Source organism: Leucopleurus acutus (assembly GCF_964270905.1).
Source record: "Leucopleurus acutus genome assembly, chromosome: 2".
Lineage (NCBI taxonomy): Eukaryota > Metazoa > Chordata > Mammalia > Artiodactyla > Delphinidae > Leucopleurus > Leucopleurus acutus.
In genome coordinates, this window is record NC_139143.1 from 132,986,376 (window position 1) to 133,005,786 (window position 19,411).

Genomic DNA, 19,411 nt, shown 5'->3' on the forward strand with positions numbered 1-19,411 from the left:
TGTTGCATTAGTCAGAACTGCTAGTAAAATATTGACACAGTAAGAATGGGCATCCTCACTTTGTACCCAATTTTAGAGAGTAAGCCCTGAGTTTTTCACCATTAAGTATATTGTTAGCTGTAGATTTTTCAAAGATACCCTTTATCCGGTTGAATGAGTTCCCTTTCATACCTAGTTTTTTGAGAGTTTTTATCTTGAATGATTGTTGAATTTTGTCAGATGCTTTTTTTTTTTAATTCCTTGACAGTCATATTGTGTTACTCTTTTTCTGTTAATATGGTCAACTGCATTGATTCATTTTCAAATGTTAAAGTAGCCTTGCATTCCTTATATAAATCACTTGGTCATGGTGTTTAGATTTGGTTTTTGGTTTTTGGCTTTTTCCCCCCCCTTTCAATGTCTTTGATTTTGGTATCAGAGTAGTGCTGGCTTTATAAAGTGAGCTGGGAATTTTTCTTTCCTCTATTTTCTGAAACAGTCTGTAGAATCAGTATCACTTCTACTCTAAATGTCCATAGAATTCACCAGTGAAGCCATCTGGGCCTGGAGTTTTCTTTGTGGGAATGTTTTAAATAGCAAGTTTAATTTCTTTGGTAGATACTATGTGCTTTATTGTGATTTATAAGAAATATATATATTTGGTCATTCAGATGACCAAAATATATTTCTCAGAGATATTTGGTCCATAGTTCCTGGCCCACAGCTCCCAAAACCCTTGGAATTTCCTGAATAATAAGAGCAATGGGAGCATCCTTTGTTATAATATTTGGTTTCTTGTCCTCAGTTCCCGAAAAACAAAAACAAAACCCCCAAAAAACTGCTTCAGAGCCATAAAAGTTAAATGGTGTCTTGTTAACAAGCCTTTAGTACCACAAGTGAGTTTATGTTAATGAAAGTGACTTGCAAAAAACACCTAAGGGTGGAGGCTGGTTGCCAGGAGAACTAACCACAGATAGAATCAGAATCAGAAACCCTGATTCTGGGGAGGAGAGAGGGGATAGAGGTTGAATCAATCACCAATGGCAAATGAGTTAATCAATCATGCCTATGTAATGAAGCGTCTGTAAAAACCAAAAAAGGAGAGGGTTCTGAGAGCTTCCACATTAGGGAACCAGTATGCTCCCATGTGCCATTGTGCTGGACCACGAGCTCTACAAGGATGGAAGCTCCCTTTTTCAGACCTTGCCCTATGTATCTCTTCATCTGGTTGTTGGTTTGTATCCTTTAATATTGTTTGTAATAAATCTGTCACTAGTGAGTAAATGGGTTTTCCTGAGTTCTGTGGGCCATTCTAGCAAATTAACTGAACCCAAGGAGGGAGTCGTGGGAACCTCTGATTTATAGCCAATTGATGAGAAGTACTGGTAATAAGCTGGGCTTGTGACTGGCCTCTGAAGTGGAAGGCAGTTTTGTGGGACTGAGCCCTTTACTTGTTGAATCTGATTCTATATCCCCTAGTAGTGTCAGAGTTGAGACACCAAGAGGGTGTCTGAGAATTGATTGTGTGGGGAACAATATGCACACTGGAATTGGGTCCAGGAACCCTTTCAAAAGGCTACTCAGATTTCCTATTGCTGTTGTGCTTTTTTTTTCCCCCTTTGAGGGAATTTCTCCATATCCTCTAAGTTGTTGAATGTATGGATATAAAGTTGTTCATCATATTCCCTTATCCTTTTTTTAAAAAATAAATTTATTTATTTATTTTTAGGGTCTTCGTTGCTGCACACGGGCTTTCTCTAGTTGCAGTGAGCGGGGTGGGGGGGATACTCTTCATTGTGCGCAGACTTCTCACTGTGGTGGCTTCTCTTGTTGTGGAGCATGGATTCTAGGCACGGGCTTCAGTAGTTGTGGAACACAGGCTCATTAGTTGTGGCTCACGGGCTCAGTGTTGTAGCTCACGGGCTCTAGAGCGCAGGCTCAGTAGTTGTGCACAGGCTTAGTTGCTCCATGGCATGTGGGATCTTCCCGGACCAGGGCTCAAATCCATGTACCCTGTACTGGCAGGTGGATTCTTCACCACTGTGCCACCAGGGAAGCCCCTTCCCTTATCCTCTTAACATCTGTAAGATTGGTAGTGATATTCCCACTTTCAAAGAACTGGGTATTGGTTTTATTGCTTTTTACTATTACCGTATTTGTTTTCGATGTCATTGATTTCTGTTCTTTTTTTGTTTACTTTGGGTTTACTTTGTTCTTTTCTATCTTTCTAAGATTGTAGTTTAGATCATTGTGATATGGGATTATATATGAGCAAGATTGGCCATGAGTTGATAACTGTTAAATGTGGGCGGTGGGTACGTGGAGCATTATTTCATTATACTATTTGTTAATTTATGTATATATTTGACATACTATATAACTTTAAAAATTACATAAAGCAAATAAATCTAACTCCATAGTAAATTTTTTTCACATTTATATGCCTATTGACATTTATTTTTTACCTGGTAGTTTCTGTTTTGTGAATTGGTAAGCTACTTTTAGGATGGCTCCACTGAATTCCTCAATAATTAGGACAATATACCTTTCAGTGGTTCTTCATATTTGTGGGGAGGGAAGAAAAGTGACATGAATCTTGGTGCTATAAACTCTTGAAGAAATTGAGATATTTCACAAACAATGGGGAAAAGAATGAGCAGTAAGTCAATGTTTATGGAAAAGCAAATTGATACATATTTAATAACAGCAGTATAGTATCAACAATTATCCATCCCGTGATAGTTCCTACAAAGACAAATTTGGTTAACCAAAATATCTGAAGTAATAATGATAAAATTGTAACATTCATTTAGTGTAGTTCATGGGTAACAGATATTTTTGTTGTGTTGTATACAAATTTCTTGTGTTCTCCACCTTCCTCCTTACAAAAAAAGATATTTTCCATTACATTGCCTTTTAAGTATAATCGTCTTAATGTACCTATGTATGTGTAGGTGTTAAGAGAAAAATATATGCACAATGCTCTACATATTTTCTTTAGGAGTAGACTTGTGCATCTCACATAGCTTCTTCCATACATTTTTTTTTAATGTTTTGTATTGTTTTGTCTTGCCTTGTTTTTTTTTTTTTTTTGTCGTTCTTATACTGGAGCTTTTTGTTGGTGACCCAAACTGGTATGGCACATTTGTAACTTATTTTTGCTTAAGGGTAACATTGATTTTTAGTCAAATACATAAATGTACCCATTTTTATTGACTCATTTGGTGTCAGTAACTTCACATGCTAGTGCTGGGCTGATGTGTGTTTCTCATTCCCACTCAGTCATCCATATCTACCCACCAAAATAATAATAACAACAGTGAAGATACATTTTATGCTGCTTTTGTACTCAAAGAGTTGGAAATAGTGGCTTTTGTTTCTTTGCTTTGCTTTAAAAATAAACCTCTGTGCATAAACATGGGTGGATTTTCATTCTGTTTTATTCCCATTTGCTGGGGATTCATTGATAGAAGAGTAGAGAAATGCAGATTGCTTAGGCAGAGAGAAGGGTAGGAAAGGGATCTTATAATTTATTCTAATACAAATATAGGTACCTCATTTTTTTTGAATGAATGGATTTCAGGAACTTTGCTTTGCTTCTGTAAAACCATTGTATTGGATTGCTTGATCTGATTGTGTCCTGAACTTGAAACTTTGACCACACCTTTCCATTTAATGTCATTTTAAAATGATAGTTAGTAACTGTAAGGCATAACCAATGGTTGCCTTGATTAATATTAGCTAAAGTTCTAGATCATACCCATATATCGTCCTACTGGTATCAAGGAATGAAGGACTATTTAAAATAGTTCTGCTATAGCACTAAAGCAAGTTAATATTTTCTGGAGCTTCAAGTGTTATAGTGATAAACCTGGACTCTTTCTGTTTAACTTGAACAGTCTTATTGGCAGTGTCAAAGGAATTGCTGTATATGCTGCAACAGAAGTAATACAATGTTGTGTGATGGGATAAGAAATAAAATTGTACGTCAGATAAAATAGAGAGCAGCTACCAGAGTCAGATATACCTTACAAATATTCACTGAGAAGCAAGACAATTTAGTTTTTCCAGGGTTTAAATCCCGTTTAGCTATATAACCCTGGGTAAATGATACATTCTCTGTGCCCCATTTTTCTCATCTGTAAAGTGAGAATAACAGCTACCTTACGGAGTTGCTATGAGATATAAATGAGTTAGTTTAAATGTTGATTTCCATACGTTCTCTGTTATGGTTGCCTAATGGTAGAGTCCATTCTTTATTTGTCTTGCATATCTAACCACTATGTGCTGTGCAGGGAATGTATACAGTAAATATAGTTGAATGAAAATAAGAGTGAGATCTAATATGAAAAATACATATCCAATATTCTGTTTTGGAATAAAATCAACTTCCATTGTAATGTAGTTGGAATTCATTGCTATTTGTTTGATTTATTTGAAAGTGTTTTTTTAGTGTTTCAGAAACTTCTTTTCAGTAGATAAGCAGAATAGCTGTTATAAACATGTGTATTTAGTATCTCACCTCTTTCCCTTCTTTTTTTTTTTTTTGGTTTGGTGGTGGTGGAAATAGTGCCTCAGTGTGTTTGGAGAATAAATGTGGATATCCCTGAAGAAGCTAATCAGAATCTTTCATTCAGTGCTACTGAGCGATGGTGGGAACAGACAGATTTGACCAAACTAATCATATCAAACAATAAACTTCAGTCACTTACTGATGACCTCCGACTCCTTCCTGCACTGACTGTTCTTGATGTAAGTTGACTGATTATAAATATGGATCTTCGTCTGAAGAGACTCTAAAGCTAAATTTAGGCTTTGAGTAATAGAAGACCCATGTTCAATCGGTAGAGTGCAAGGAAGAATAACAAATTATTGTGTTCGGCATAGCATAATGGTTGAGTGCAGAGTCAGAACATCAGCCTTCAAATTTTGACTCTGCCACTTGATAGCTGTGTGATCTCGGGAAGGTTACCTCTTTGTGCTTCAGTTTCCACGTTTATAAACCGAGACTGGTACTACTACCTGTTTTTAAAAATTGTTCTTTGAATTAAATGAGTTAATGCATACAGACAGAATTGGTATTTAACAAGTGATTGCTGCTGCTCGTCTTTTTTTTTATTGCTATTATTATTATTTTTTTTTCCTGCGGTGAGCGGGCCTCTCACTGTTGTGGCCTCTCCCGTTGCGGAGGCTCCGGACGCGCAGGCTCAGCGGTCATGGCTCACGGGCCCAGCTGCTCCGTGGCATGTGCATGTGGGATCTTCCCGGACTGGGGCACTAACCCGTGTCCCCTGCATCGGCAGGTGGACTCCCAACCACTGCGCCACCAGGGAAGCCCAGGGACTATGTTTTTAATCCCTAGTTGCCATGTCATGAGTAGTTTATTTCATAATCTACAGACTTCTGATATACTTTACTTAGGATCATCAAAAATCTTCCATTTCATGTCTGAAAAAGTTGGATGTAGTCAGATTTCTAGAGAAGTTTTTATATTCTTCATTTGTTAAATGAATGAATTGGCATAAGTGTTCTCTTAAAGGTTCCTTGTACCTTAAAAGCATATGATTCTGTAAGAACATGAGAGAAGTCTCCCTCATTTATTTTTTGTAAATGTTGACATAAATCATACGATCAGAGGGCTGTTAGTTTCTGACCTTGTCATCTCTCATTTGAGATTGAAGTTCCACTCAGTGAGGGGAAGTTTTTTGTTTTTTTTTTTAACTGTAGTATTTTGAAATTGATCTCTTATCACTTCATGATTTATTAGCAGCAGTTTGGTCAATTTCAAACTCCTTTTTCTTTTCTATACTCAAAACAAATTACCAATAGCCCAGCTATGCTTTTGAGCTAGAATAACGAGACTATCATCAGAGAATATTGTACAATAGCAAAGCTCATGGTTAATTGTAAGACTAAGATATTGACTGTGTCTTTTAATAACTTTTAGATACATGATAATCAGCTGACATCCCTTCCTTCTGCTATAAGAGAATTAGAAAATCTTCAGAAACTTAATGTCAGGTAAAATTTAAACTTATTTCAGTATTGCTAGTATAAGGGTGTAAATGTAACATTCTTTAAAAATTTTTTCAAACACTTTTTCTAGCATGTAAAAAATGTTTTGTATTATCTCAGAAAGTGATTAAGCAGAATAATAATTTTAAGTTTTATTTCTCAGATTATTTTATTTTTTGTTTTAGAATTGCCTGCATGTTTTCTGGTTTTACAAATTTAAGGCCAGTTGATTTTTTTTTAAATACTTTTATTTTATGAAATAATTTTTAGTGGTTATAATGAGGAAAATTTCATGTTTTCGATATTAGTAGTTTTTAAACTTTTCTGAGGACTCCTGGGATTCCATGGGTATGCGTCTGGTACTCACTGATAGGTACATGGGAAGCCAGGTGGCTAAGGCCCTAGCTAACTCTGTTTGCCCTTCAGTACACACTCAGACTTTCAAGAAAAATAACTGCCTTTTATGTTATATATACACAGGGGGAAAGGGATTAGGGAAGATTTAATTTAGGAGAAAAAAATGAAAAAGTTTAAGTGTTCAAAACATAGTTTGAAAAGCTGGGGCTTATAAAATAGATATAAATCTATCTATCACAGCATGATAAAGTTGCAGTTTTCTGGAGTTAACTGGTTTGAGGGAGAACAACAGTTCCTCAAATAACAGTCCTTATTTGGTGAAAAATAAGACTGGAGTTGCATATTGCATTCATCTGGACATGCCAGGCCCTCAAACAGAAACAGCTATTTTTGTCTTGAGTGCTACGTTGAAACCTAATCCCCATGTAAAATGTGACTTCATTGTAGTGTATGTATGTGCACATCTTTGTCAAAATTCTAAGCCTCATGTGCAGTGTAAAAATTATAGCCCAATGTTTTCATTTATATGTAAAATCAAGTTGATTAAAAGGAACCAATCAAAAGTTCACAAATTATATGTTTGGTTAAAAATCTTTATTTCTTTGAAACTCTCAATTTGATTACTTTAGATTACTGTCATTTTAATGGGTGTGTACTTTTAGGATGTAAAGTTTGTAAGTACTTAAAATTAGTAACCTTACTTCATTTTTTTTAATGAGCCCAGGTAGTCGATTAGCAAAAATGCCTTTATAAATATTTATTGTGTTGTCACGAAATTGTTCAGCATTTGTTTTATCAATCAATAGCCATAACAATCTGAAAATACTCCCTGAAGAAATTACAAATCTAAGAAACCTGAAGGGCCTATATCTCCAGCATAATGAACTAACTTGCATACCAAGGGGATTTGAACAACTTTCCAACTTAGAAGATTTAGTAAGTTTTGATTTTGCAATATTTATATAATTTGGGGCTGGTGGGATTTTTTATTAGGCTGAAAAATTGGATGTATGATTGAAATCATGGTTACATGGGCAGCTGATTGTATGACTAGATTATCAGAAACAGTGAATTACAATTAGAATGCTAAATTAGTATTTGTAAATTTGATTTTCTTATGTTTTTCTTATGAAGGAAATCACCTTAGATTTTAATTTAGGAATAGAGTTTGGGAAAGGAGCCATTGAGGATGACTTTGTTATTCAGAGGCTTTTATGGCTTAGCAAAATAGAGGAAAGGTGTTTTTAGCGTATACCAATTCCCTTTTTTATCTCCATTTTCATTTCCTCCTCTGTAGCCCTTATGGCTCTTTTGTCCTCTGAGTGTCCAGATAATACCTTCAGGGCCTGTTTTTTCTACCCTATTTTTCAAAATGGCCATATTTCTTGGTAAAAATTTTTATTCATTTCACATCTTAAATAGAGATAACCATAAAGCAATGCAAGTATTATTTTAGTCATATTGTTAAGAATAATACAAACAATAGGCACTTTACCTATAGCATATTACTATATTTGCTATACATATAGTAGATTACATATTACTTTGCTATACACATAGCAAAGTAGATAGTTTTATCCCCATTAAAGAAACTAAGACTTGTAAAAAAAAAAAAAAAAAAGTAACTCATCCAAAGTCATATAACTAATATGTAAGGAATTTAGGAATTTAACATAAAATAATCTGACTTCAGAGTGTATCCTTTTTTTTGTTCCCCCACTTTACCACGGAAGAAGTAAGGCTCTACTGTAAGGTATCCTATGTGAAAGACTTCAGTTGTATTCGATCAGATGTTCTAATATAAATCTCTACTCCACATAGTTATTTCATGTTACATTCTTGTTCTAGTCACAATTACATGTTTTGAAAAACTCATTAGTCATTTTAGCCTTAAAGTTTATTTTTTGTTCAAGGAAAAATTGCTTTTACTTATTTTTTCTTGATATTTCACCCATCTGCACCAGTGTTTGAAATCAAAATACATACTCTCTTCAACCATTTCTTCAGTAGCTCTTTGTTTTTCAATCTGATCAGATTGGAAATAAGGTTTGGAAAGTAAAAGGCATAGGTAGGTGAAATGAGTGGTAAAGGAAGGAGCCATCAGATTTCCTTATAAAATTTGCTGGTAAAAGATAGCAATTGATTTAAAAAGAAAAAAAAAACAAAAGCCTAGTAGAAAGCTTAAAGGAAACCTAATAAACTTTCTTTATGGGTTCCCAGATAGTCACTGCATAATGAAAGGATGCTTCAGCTGAGAACTGTGGTCTTAAGGACTCATTAGCAAATAAATCATAAATTGAGCAACAATATATTAAAACATTAAAAGTATAAGATCTATAATAATTTAAGCCAATAATATTTCTTAAAGTTATATAAAAACTGCTTAACACAATGATACTAAATAAATAATGAAGAAATGACTTAGCATAAATAATGATTAATTTATATGCACTGTACTTATTTTGTATCTAATTTAGTCATTAACTGCAGTAATTAAATATTTATTAGCAATTCTGTTGTTTTGGGTTCTTTAAAACTTACTAAGAATTTGTGAATCTTTTCTTTATCAGAAACTTTTTTTTATTTTTAGCTTTTGATATTGGAATAATTTTAGATTTACAGAAAAGTTGTAAAGATAGTACAGAGAGATCCCATATACCCTTCACCCACCTTAATGGGCGAACATTTTTTTTTTTTTTTTTTTTTTTTTTTGCAGTACGCGGGCCTCTCACTGCTGTGGCCTCTCCCATTGTGGAGCGCAGGCTCAGCAGCCATGGCCCACGGGCCCAGCCGCTCCGCGGCATGTGGGATCTTCCCGGACCGGGGGACGAACACGTGTCCCCTGCATCGGCAGGCGGACTCTCAACCACTGCGCCACCAGGGAAGCCCTAATGGGCGAACATTTTACTTAACTATGGGATATTTGTAAAAACTAAGAAATTAACATTTGTACAATATTGCTAACTAAACTACAGATTTTATATTTTCCCAGTTTTTCCACTAATGTCCTTTTTTTTTGTTCCAGGATCCAATCCAGAATACTACATTGCATTTAGTGTCAGTAACTTTTGATATTACTAAATATTTATTTATTAGTAATCTGTTGATTCTTAGACCTTAGAGTATTTGGGTTGTATATTATTATATTGATGTTGTAGATTATGATATGTTATTTTATGTTATTATAATAACAGTATGTTTTAAAAAATACACTGATCTAGCATTTTTCCTTTTTCTATCTTAATTTATTTGGAGTTACAGTTGTTTAACGTTAGACTAAATCATAGTCTTCAGAGAACAGTTCCTCTAAGTCATTTTTTTCTTATTCATTGTTGCCACTTGCCTTACCTAACAGTTTGATGATAGCTGGTGTAGTACTTATATCTGATTTGAATGTTGTAAGAAGAATACCTGATTCATAACATTGTCTTTTAAAGGGAGTTTCAAAAAAATATTCTGTCATAAAAGACAAAACGGAAACAAAGACTTAAAGCAACATCAAGGTATAGAGATTAATTAGGCAAGCTTGAATGAGTGAAAACTAGAGAGTAGAGTAGACTTCTGTACTTAGTTAAAGCAGACTTGCTGAGGTCAGCAGAACCAAGAGGGAATATTTTTTTCCTCCCAAATTAAAATGGCCATTTTTTTTCAGCTTACTTTTTTTTCCTTCCAAGAATTTTTCTTTCTTGAAAAGATGTTTTTCATTTCATATTACAATTTAACCATACAGTTTGCCTGATTTATCATAGGTACTCAACAAATATTGGATGAAACAATAGATTTTTTTTTGAAAACATGATAACATGGTACAGCATGACTTAATATTAACAGAAACCTTTGTGTAAAATATTTTTGAAGTCAGAATTCATTTTAATTCCTCTCTGCTACATTATTAGGCACATAGTAGGCCCACAGAGTATATTGAGGTAATGAATGATGATCTGTGAAATTGTCAGTGAATGAGAGTTACAAAACATATCATCTGTAAATAGTTTTTTTAATGTTGCAATGCCCTCAAAATTCTGAAACTCCCCTTAGGGATCCTTTCTTTTTTTATTTACTTGTTCATTCATTCACTTTGTCTTTCTCTTTTTAAAGGATCTTTCGAACAATCGTCTTACAACTGTTCCTGCTAGTTTTGCATCTCTGTCCAGCCTGCTGCAACTCAATCTTTCCAGTAATCAACTGAAGAGTTTGCCTGCAGAAATAAGTGGAATGAAAAGTAAATCTTCTCTATTTTAAAAAATAAAAAAATTTGAAGTTGGTGCAACTTACATTTAAAAAAATATTTTTTTTTATTGTTAGTTACAGAGAAGTAAAATAATAGATTTTATGGTGGTAAATGCAAACAATAACAACTAGTCAGATTTTCTCCAGGCCATTGTAGTCTAGCAACTTTGTAAAGAATTACCACCAGGGGACTTCCCTGACGGTCCAGTGGGTAAGACTCTGTGCTCCCAATGCAGGGGGCCCGGGTTCAATCCCTGGTCGGGGACCTAGATCCCGCATGCATGCCGCAACTAAGAGTTCACATGCCGCAACTTAGAAGTCCGCATGCTGCAACTAAGAGTCTGCATGCCACAACTAAGATCCTGTGTGCCACAACTAAAACTCGGTGCAGCCTAAATAAATACATAAATAAATAAATAATAAAACAAAACAATAAAAAAAAGAATTACTGCCAAAACAATACTTTGGCATATCAAAAGGAGAAAAAGAAAATAAGATTATAAATTGTGGTAATATTGTATACCTGAGAAATTGATTAAAGTTTTGAGCTATTCTATCTCTTCATTCATTTTATTCAACATTTACGAAGAGGTCATTCCCCTTTCCTAGGTGATGCCACCGATGATACATGGTTATATTATTACTGTATCCTCCTTGAGGTCCATAAGTAATAATGTCAAGAGATAGTCTAGTTTTGCCCAAATTGTCAATTCTTTTTTAAAAAAAAATTAAAATTTAGTGGTTCCATTAAACTTTACTATTGAACCATTATATTTGGTGTATTGTAGAACTAATATTAAGGGATAAAAAAACTGAAGGTACGTTTCAGTACCTTTTAAGTAAGTATACTTAATCATGTTAGAATTCTTGATTTAGAGTCCAAAATCTTCATAGTGATTTTTTTTTTTTTTTGTCTAAAGGCAAACTATTATTATTTCTTAGTTGATGACCACACTGTGTCAGCTATAGACCTTACTACTCTTTTTTGCTAATCATATATGAGCCTTTTAATTTTTTTAAACCTCCCTTTTGTGGAGGAAGTCATAGATGTGATTTCGTACAGTTGATTACAGATTATTTTGCAGTGAACTTGTACAATTGTGCTGTTTGACTTTTTAAAAAATTAATGTATAATTGACTAACAATATTATATTATTTCAGGTGTATAAGATAGTGATATTTTTATACATTACAAAATGATCACTGCTGTTTTACTTTAGATTAATGGTTATTTGTAATTTATAACAGGAATGCATAAATTAAATCTGCCATAAATTGAATTGACATTTCAGGGGAGCCTTTAGTTGTGATACCAGTAGTTGACTCTGCTTGCCTTCGCCATTTTCAATAAAGGTATCAGAAAGTAGAGCTAAACATAAAATATGATATCTGGAGTGCGTATGTAAGCATTTTGTTTTTCACAAATTGAGTAGAAATATTGAGAGAGAGGAGCAAATATTGAAGTCAATAGAAAAATACTTTGAACTTACAGCAGTTTTTCTAATATACTATATAATTATGCTCAGATGCTTTCTGTCCTTCAGCCATGACAATGCTACTTTTAAGCTATCACCAGTAGGACATTTAGTTATTATTTCACTATTCATGATGAGATTCCAAGAACAGTATCTAACATTTGCATGGTTCTTTGTAACTCAGAATACTTTTAAATATATTATTTTGCTGCCACAATAGTTCTACAAGTTAGTAGGGATGCATATTATTTACATTTTAAAGATTCAGGAAAAAAGAAAAAAAAAAGATTTAGAAACCTAGGCTTAGAAATTATGTAGTAAATTGTAGAGCCAGCGTCTGCATCTTCTTACTCCATCCTCATTGCTCTTTTTCACTTTTACTATTCATATTTTTAAATTTTTTATTGAAGTGTCATTGATTTACAATGTTGTGTTAATTTCTGCTGTACAGCAAAGTGATTCAGTTATACATATATAAACAATCTATTTTTTTTTAAATAGATCTTTACTGGAGTATAATTGCTTCACAATACTGTGTTAGTTTCTGTTGTACACCAAAGTGAATCAGCCATATGCATACATATGTCCCCATATCCCCTCCCTCTTGAGCCTCCCTCCCATCCTCCCTATTCCACCCCTCTAGGTCATCGCAGAGCACGAAGCTGATCTCCCTGTGCCATGCTACTGCTTCCCACCAGCTAACTATTTTACATTTGGTAGTGTATATAAGTCGATGCTACTCTCACTTCGCCCCAGCTTCCCCCTCCCACCCCGTGTCCTCAAGTCCATTCTCTATGTCTACGTCTTTATTCCTGCCCTGCAACTAGGTTCATCAGAACCAATTTTTTTTTTTTTTTTAGATTCCATGTATATGCGTTAGCATACAGTATTTGTTTTTATCTTTCTGACTTACTTCACTCTGTAGGACAGAGTCCATCCACCTCCCTTTCTTCTATGTACTGCTTCTATTCTCAATCATGCTCTTAGATGGAAACACTTGTGAAAGCTAGTTTCTAAATTTAAAACAAACTTGCTTTATAGAATTTATTGGATCAGGTAGATCAGATTGTGACATTTTTCTCAGTGATCTAGCCAAATAATACATAAATTATTATAAGTTGAAAGTAGTACTATTATATTTGTTTTGGAAAGCAGTTAACGTCTTTAAACAATGAAAGAAGTAGTCTAAGGCAGTACATCAATTCAGTCTTGAATTATGTTAAAATTGACAGGCTCAAAGTACAGGAAAAAAAAGTTGTAAAATGCATATTGTCTATTCAAACTATAGGGTTGAGAATATATAGTGGAAAATATATGGTGGCCATTGTAAGTGGAAGAATCTGTAGTATGGATTAGGGAGAAAACTGCTTATTAAAGTCTTAAGAGAAAGAAGACCTTTACTTTTTTTCCATTTTTGTTTTCTGTTCTGCCTTTTAAGAAAGATCCAGGGGGTGAGAGAGATGCTGCAAGTGAGAACATTCTTCTTGAGCTATCTTATACCTTCTTATCAAGAGTGTTAGCTAAGCTGTTAGCAAAAGAATGTAACTTGAAAAAATTAGAAGAAGAAAGGAAGGAAAGAAGACAGGGAGAGAGGCAGTATGAGTAGATGAAAGAATAAGAGGGAATACATAGAAATCCATGGGTTTTTGACAGAACATCAGTTGCCTATTTTAAATACAGATGTGTCTAAGCTACCACTGGCCAGAGTTACTTGACATTCTTTCATACGAGTAGTATGCTTGTATGTTTACCTTAAACTTTTTCTTTTTAAAGATGTATAATTACTGAGGGAAATAATCTCATAGTATATAGTTTATATATTTTAGCATACTTTAAAGGAGTACTAGAGTACTTTGTTTTTTAAATCTTTACAAAGATGACCTGAACTATTATTAAACATTGATTTTAATATCATTGTTTCTCTTTAATTATAACTAAATAAAAACATTTTTAGTTTACATTTATGTAATTCAGTGGTATTCTAGGATTCTTGATTATTATAGCAGTATAGAACATCACAGGTTTGTAAGTCCTCATGATTACTTACACATTCTTTGAATGTATATACAATTATAAACCAGTATTTTTTCTCTATTAAAATATCTTTGTGTTTCACTAAATATATATTACAGGATTAAAGCATTTGGATTGTAATTCAAATCTCTTGGAAACTATACCTTCTGAATTGGCTAGCATGGAATCACTAGAATTGCTTTATTTGCGGAGGAATAAATTACGTTTTCTACCGGAATTTTCTTCTTGTAAATTATTAAAGGTACTATTTAGTTGATTATTAAATACCTATACATTTTCTGAAAGTTAATCCTGAAAATGAAATTTTAAACGTATTTTACATTGAGAATATGTATTAGTTATGTGTTATTTTTTCCTATATTCCTGTTTTTCAGAATTTTAATGACTAAATATATTAATGGTATTGTTAATAATAGATTTTTTTTTAAAAAAGCAGTAATCAATTTTAAAAATAAGAATTTGTCCATTTCATCTGCAGAGTAGTTTATAACTGGAGAAGTCGTAGATGATGAGGCTTACAGAGTAAGTTGGGACCATAGTGCAGGAAACCTGGAATACCAGGAATGAATATGTATCTAATTCTATAAGTTGCCAGCTCATGTTTACCTCATCATAAAGTCTGTTTAAAATTAATTACTTTTTTTGGTATTAAGTATATAGCATTAACATTGTATTTAAATTTGCTATGCTTTGCTTTTCTGTATGTATACTTTTATGCACTAGTGTTGAGTTTGTTTTGTTTTTTGTTTGTTTTTCTGAGTATAGTTGCTTTACAATGTTGTGTTCCTTTCTGCTGTACAGCGAAGTGAGTCAGCTATATGTGTGCATATATCTGCTCCCTCTTGGACCTCTCTCCCAGCCCCCCCACCCCGTCACACCCATCTAGGTCATCACAGAGCACCAAGCTGAGCTCCCTGTGCTATACAGCAGGTTCCCACTAGCTATCAGTTTTACACATGGTACTGTGTATATGTCAATACTAATATCCCAATTTGTCCCCCCATCCCCCTCTGTCCACACGTCCATTTTCTATGTCTGCGTCTCTATTCCTGCCCTGCAAATAGGTTCATCTCTACCATTTTTCTAGATTCCACACATATGCGTTAATATACAATACTTGTTTTTTTCTTCCTGACTTACTTCACTCTGTATGACAGACTCTAGGTCCATCTACCTCACTACAAATAACTCAGTTTCGTTCCTTTTTATGGCTGAGTAATATTCCATTGTATATATGTACCACATCTTCTTTATCCATTCATCTGTTGATGGACATTTAGGTTGCTTCCATGTCCTGGCTATTGTAAATAGTGCTGCAATGAATATTGGGGTACATGTGTCTTTTTGAATTATGGTTTTCTCAGGGTATATACCCAGTAGTGGGATTGCTGGGTCATACAGTAGTTCAATTTTTAGTTTTTTAAGGAATCTCTCCATACTGTTCTCCATAGTGGCTGTATCAATTTACATTCCCACCAACAGTGCAAGAGGGTTCCCTTTTCACCACACCCTCTCCAGCATTTATTGTTTGTAGATTTTTTTTGATGATCGCCATTCTGACCCGCGTGAGATGATACCTCATTGTAGTTTTGATTTGCATTTCTCTAATAATTAGTGATGTTGAGCATCTTTTCATGTGCCTCTTGGCCATCTATCTGTATGTCTTCTTTGGAGAAGCGTCTATTTAGGTCTTCCGCCCATTCTTTGATTAGGTTGTTTGTTTTTTTAATATTGAGCTGCATGAGCTGTTTGTATATTTTGGAGATTAATCCTTTGTCAGTTGCTTTGTTTGCAAATACTTTCTCCCTTTCTGAGGGTTGTCTTTTCGTCTTATTTATTGTTTCCTTTTCTGTGCAAAAGCTTTTAAGTTTAACACCATACACAAAAATAAACTCAAAATGAATTAAAGACCTAAATGTAAGACTGAACACTATAAAACTCTTGGAGGAAAAAATAGGCAAAACACTCTTTGACATAAATCACAAAAAGATCTTTTTTGACCCACCCCCTAGAGTAATGAAAATAAAACAAAAATAAACATATGAGACCTAATTAAACTTAAAATCTTTCGCACATAAACAAGAGTTACTTTTAAACAGAATGGTGACAGTGATAGAAATAACTGAAAAAGTTATCATTTAATAAGATTAATTATCTGATAATCTTAGATTCTGCTAGTGAGAAATCAGTATATATAATAATCACTAATAAAAATGTTGAGTAACAAACATTTATTATAATATAAATAACTTTTTAAATTTGTACTGATTTGTTCTAAAACTTTAATTTTTTATCAGTATAGTTCTTGGATTTGTGTTTTTATTAATTCTATAAATGTAACTACTAAATCATTTCTCTGCTTTGGTTTTATAAACTTTGAACTTTCTTCCAGTTTAAACCTTTAATTAATTTTTAAATTACTAGGAAATTTTTGAAAATTTTCCTTTTTGTCATTTTTCTTTAACTGTAAGATCGCTTAAATATAATTAAAAATTTAAGCATCTTAGTAATTAGAAAATTTTCCATGTATTTTTCAATGATTTGAACTCAAGATTTCAATTTTATTTTCATTATCTAGTATAAAGTTGAATACAGAAATACACATGATTGATCTTTGCTTTTGTAGGAATTACATGTAGGTGAAAACCAGATTGAAATGTTAGGGGCAGAACACCTTAAGCATCTGAATTCTATCCTTGTGCTAGACCTGCGAGATAACAAGTTAAAATCTGTTCCAGATGAAATTACACTCCTGCAATCTTTGGAAAGGCTTGACCTAAGCAACAATGATATTAGTAGGTAAGTTTAAAGATGGAATGAATAAGAAATCATGTCTGTATTTGGTTGTAATTCATAAGTTACAAAAGCATGTAGAGATCTCTTTTGTAAATCAAATTCAATAACTGTTTATTGAGTAGGTATCATGTGTAGACCTACAAAGATTTTGTTCTTGGCAGCAAGCTTAATATGCTAATGAAATCAGTTACTCCAACTCGCTGGGACACAAACTCTACGAATAACTCCTAGATCAGTGCCTGGGTACATAGAAGCTGCCTGATAAATATTTGTTGAATTTGTTAAATGACGTAAAGCCGTGGGAGAGATACGAAATACTTTGGGGGTTTAAAGGAGATACAGGAATCACAATTTATTGAGAAGAATCAGGGCAGACTTTGTGGAAGAAGTAAAATTTTTAGATGATATTATAGAACTGGGACCAGGGTGAAGCAAGTTAATTGCCTACAGCACAAAATTTAAATGTACTCACAGGGTCATGCCTCATTATAGTCCTATCATGTGATCTTTGAAGGTTGACCACTATTTTCAAGTGCATGCATAAGGTGGTCATTTGGCTGGAGGAAACTGCACAAACAAAGCTCTGAAAGTTTAGAAAATAAATTGTAAGTATATATAGAGAGAACAGCAAGGAATCGAGTTGAGATGGTAGGGTGCACGAAAGGAGATTGTGAGAATTTAGGTCTTGAAAGATAAGTTGAGGCCATGTGAAAGAGGTCCTTAAAATGCCTGTGAAGAGCCAGTTTTCATTAATTAAGAGGTGGGGAGATTAAGAACAAAACCAACTTGATTGTAATCTCATTAAAAAATAAATTGGTGATAGTGGGTCAGATACTTTGGATAGGAGTGGTTTTGTAGACGGGAATTCTAAAAAATTCTATTAATCTAATAATGGTCACTAAGGAGCACTTGATATATCCAATTTACTGAGTTGACAACTTTGTAGATTTCTCTCTTATGTAATAAGGACCTAAACTGTAGTGACAATGGGAATGGAAAGAAGAGGAAAGATGTGAAAGGTGTGATGAGTTAGAATAAGTAGTATTTAGCAATTGGTTGTGTTGGAGCTGCAGAGGAAGAGGGTAGTGAGCAAAGAATCATAAGGAGTTATAAAATCATAATATTTAGAGATGGAATTATTTTCCAGATACATTAAAAAAAGACTCAGACTCACCTAGGATTGTATGCCAGTTAGGTGTCTGAAGTTTTATGTTTGGATGTCAGACACATGGTTCGCTCTTCACAGAAGGAGAAAGGTTAAGCAAGGTAGACTTTCTTCTATGTGTATATTTCAATAACTTTTTAAAAATCAAAATTGTTTTCACAATGTACATATGGCATATGGTACATCTTTTTATTTTATTTTATTTATTGTTTCTGGCTGCGTTGGGTCTTCGTCTCTGTGTGCGGGCTTTTCTCTAGTTGCGGTGAGTGGGGGCTACTCTTGGTTGCAGTGCGTGGGCTTCTCATTGCGGTGGTGTCTCTTGTTGTGGAGCATGGGCTCTAGGCATGTGGGCTTCAATAATTGTGGCTCGCAGGTTCTAGAGTGCAGGCTCAGTAGTTGTGGTGCGTTGGCTTAGTTGCTCCATGGCATGTGCATGTGGGATCTTCCTGGACCAGGGCTTGCACCGATCTCCCCTGCATTGGCAGGCGGATTCTTAACCACTGCGCCACCAGGGAAGCCCCATATAGTACATTTTGACCATAGATTTGAATGCTTGGACAGTGACCATTCTTTCCACTCACTTCTCTTTATGACAGAATTAATAACTGACCTGGATATTCCTAAAAGTACTTATAACTAATGAATGAAATAATCGCTTGCCTCATAAATATTGGCACATACATTTTTCCCCATAACAGTCTTATTTTGGCTACTACATGAAAGCAACAGAAAGCAAATATTTAAAACAAAAACAATGACAAATAATATTAAATAAATAGAGTAATGGGTACAAATATTTCTGATATATATGTTTCTCTTTCTCCAGAGCTCTGGATATAAAGTGTGTATATATCACAGGGCCTAGAACATAATGAAACTTATAAGTATTTTCCTTCCTTTCATCTGATCTCATACTTCCTAGATATTAGACCATTCTATGCATTTTTTACCCCTCCAAAATCTCCTCTAACTAAAATATTGATTCCTTGCAATGCTACCAGAGTAATTTTTATAAAGTACAAATTATCAGGTTGTTCTTCTACTAAAAAACTTTGATGATTCTCCATTCTTACAGCACTGTTTCCCAAATATGGCTATGTATCAGAACCCCATGAGAAGCTTTAAGAAAAAATGCAGATACTGAGGCAACAATGAATCAGAATTTTTAACAATGGAACCTTAGAATTGTTTTGGGTTTTATTTTTAAAAATTCCTAGGAGATTTTGATGCGTCTGGTTTTCCATCCAGCAGTTGGGAATCACTGTCTTGAAAGATAATGTCCAGAATTTTTAGTGTAACAGCAAAGTACATCTCACAGTCAGACTTCATTCATTCTCTTTGTCATCTTTCACTCCCACAG

General features: G+C 34.0%; 1 protein-coding gene across 1 annotated transcript in view; it reads left to right on the plus strand.

Annotated features, from left to right (window-relative positions):
* LRRC40 (leucine rich repeat containing 40) overlaps positions 1 to 19,411 on the plus strand; it is a 55,615-nt gene that overhangs the window by 15,315 nt on the left and 20,889 nt on the right. The window contains exons 2-7 of the mRNA XM_082832743.1: positions 4,550 to 4,731; positions 5,927 to 6,000; positions 7,158 to 7,287; positions 10,450 to 10,573; positions 14,189 to 14,331; positions 16,717 to 16,889. Coding sequence (XP_082688869.1) covers positions 4,550 to 4,731; positions 5,927 to 6,000; positions 7,158 to 7,287; positions 10,450 to 10,573; positions 14,189 to 14,331; positions 16,717 to 16,889 — 826 coding nt within the window. The remainder of the gene's footprint in view (positions 1 to 4,549; positions 4,732 to 5,926; positions 6,001 to 7,157; positions 7,288 to 10,449; positions 10,574 to 14,188; positions 14,332 to 16,716; positions 16,890 to 19,411) is intronic.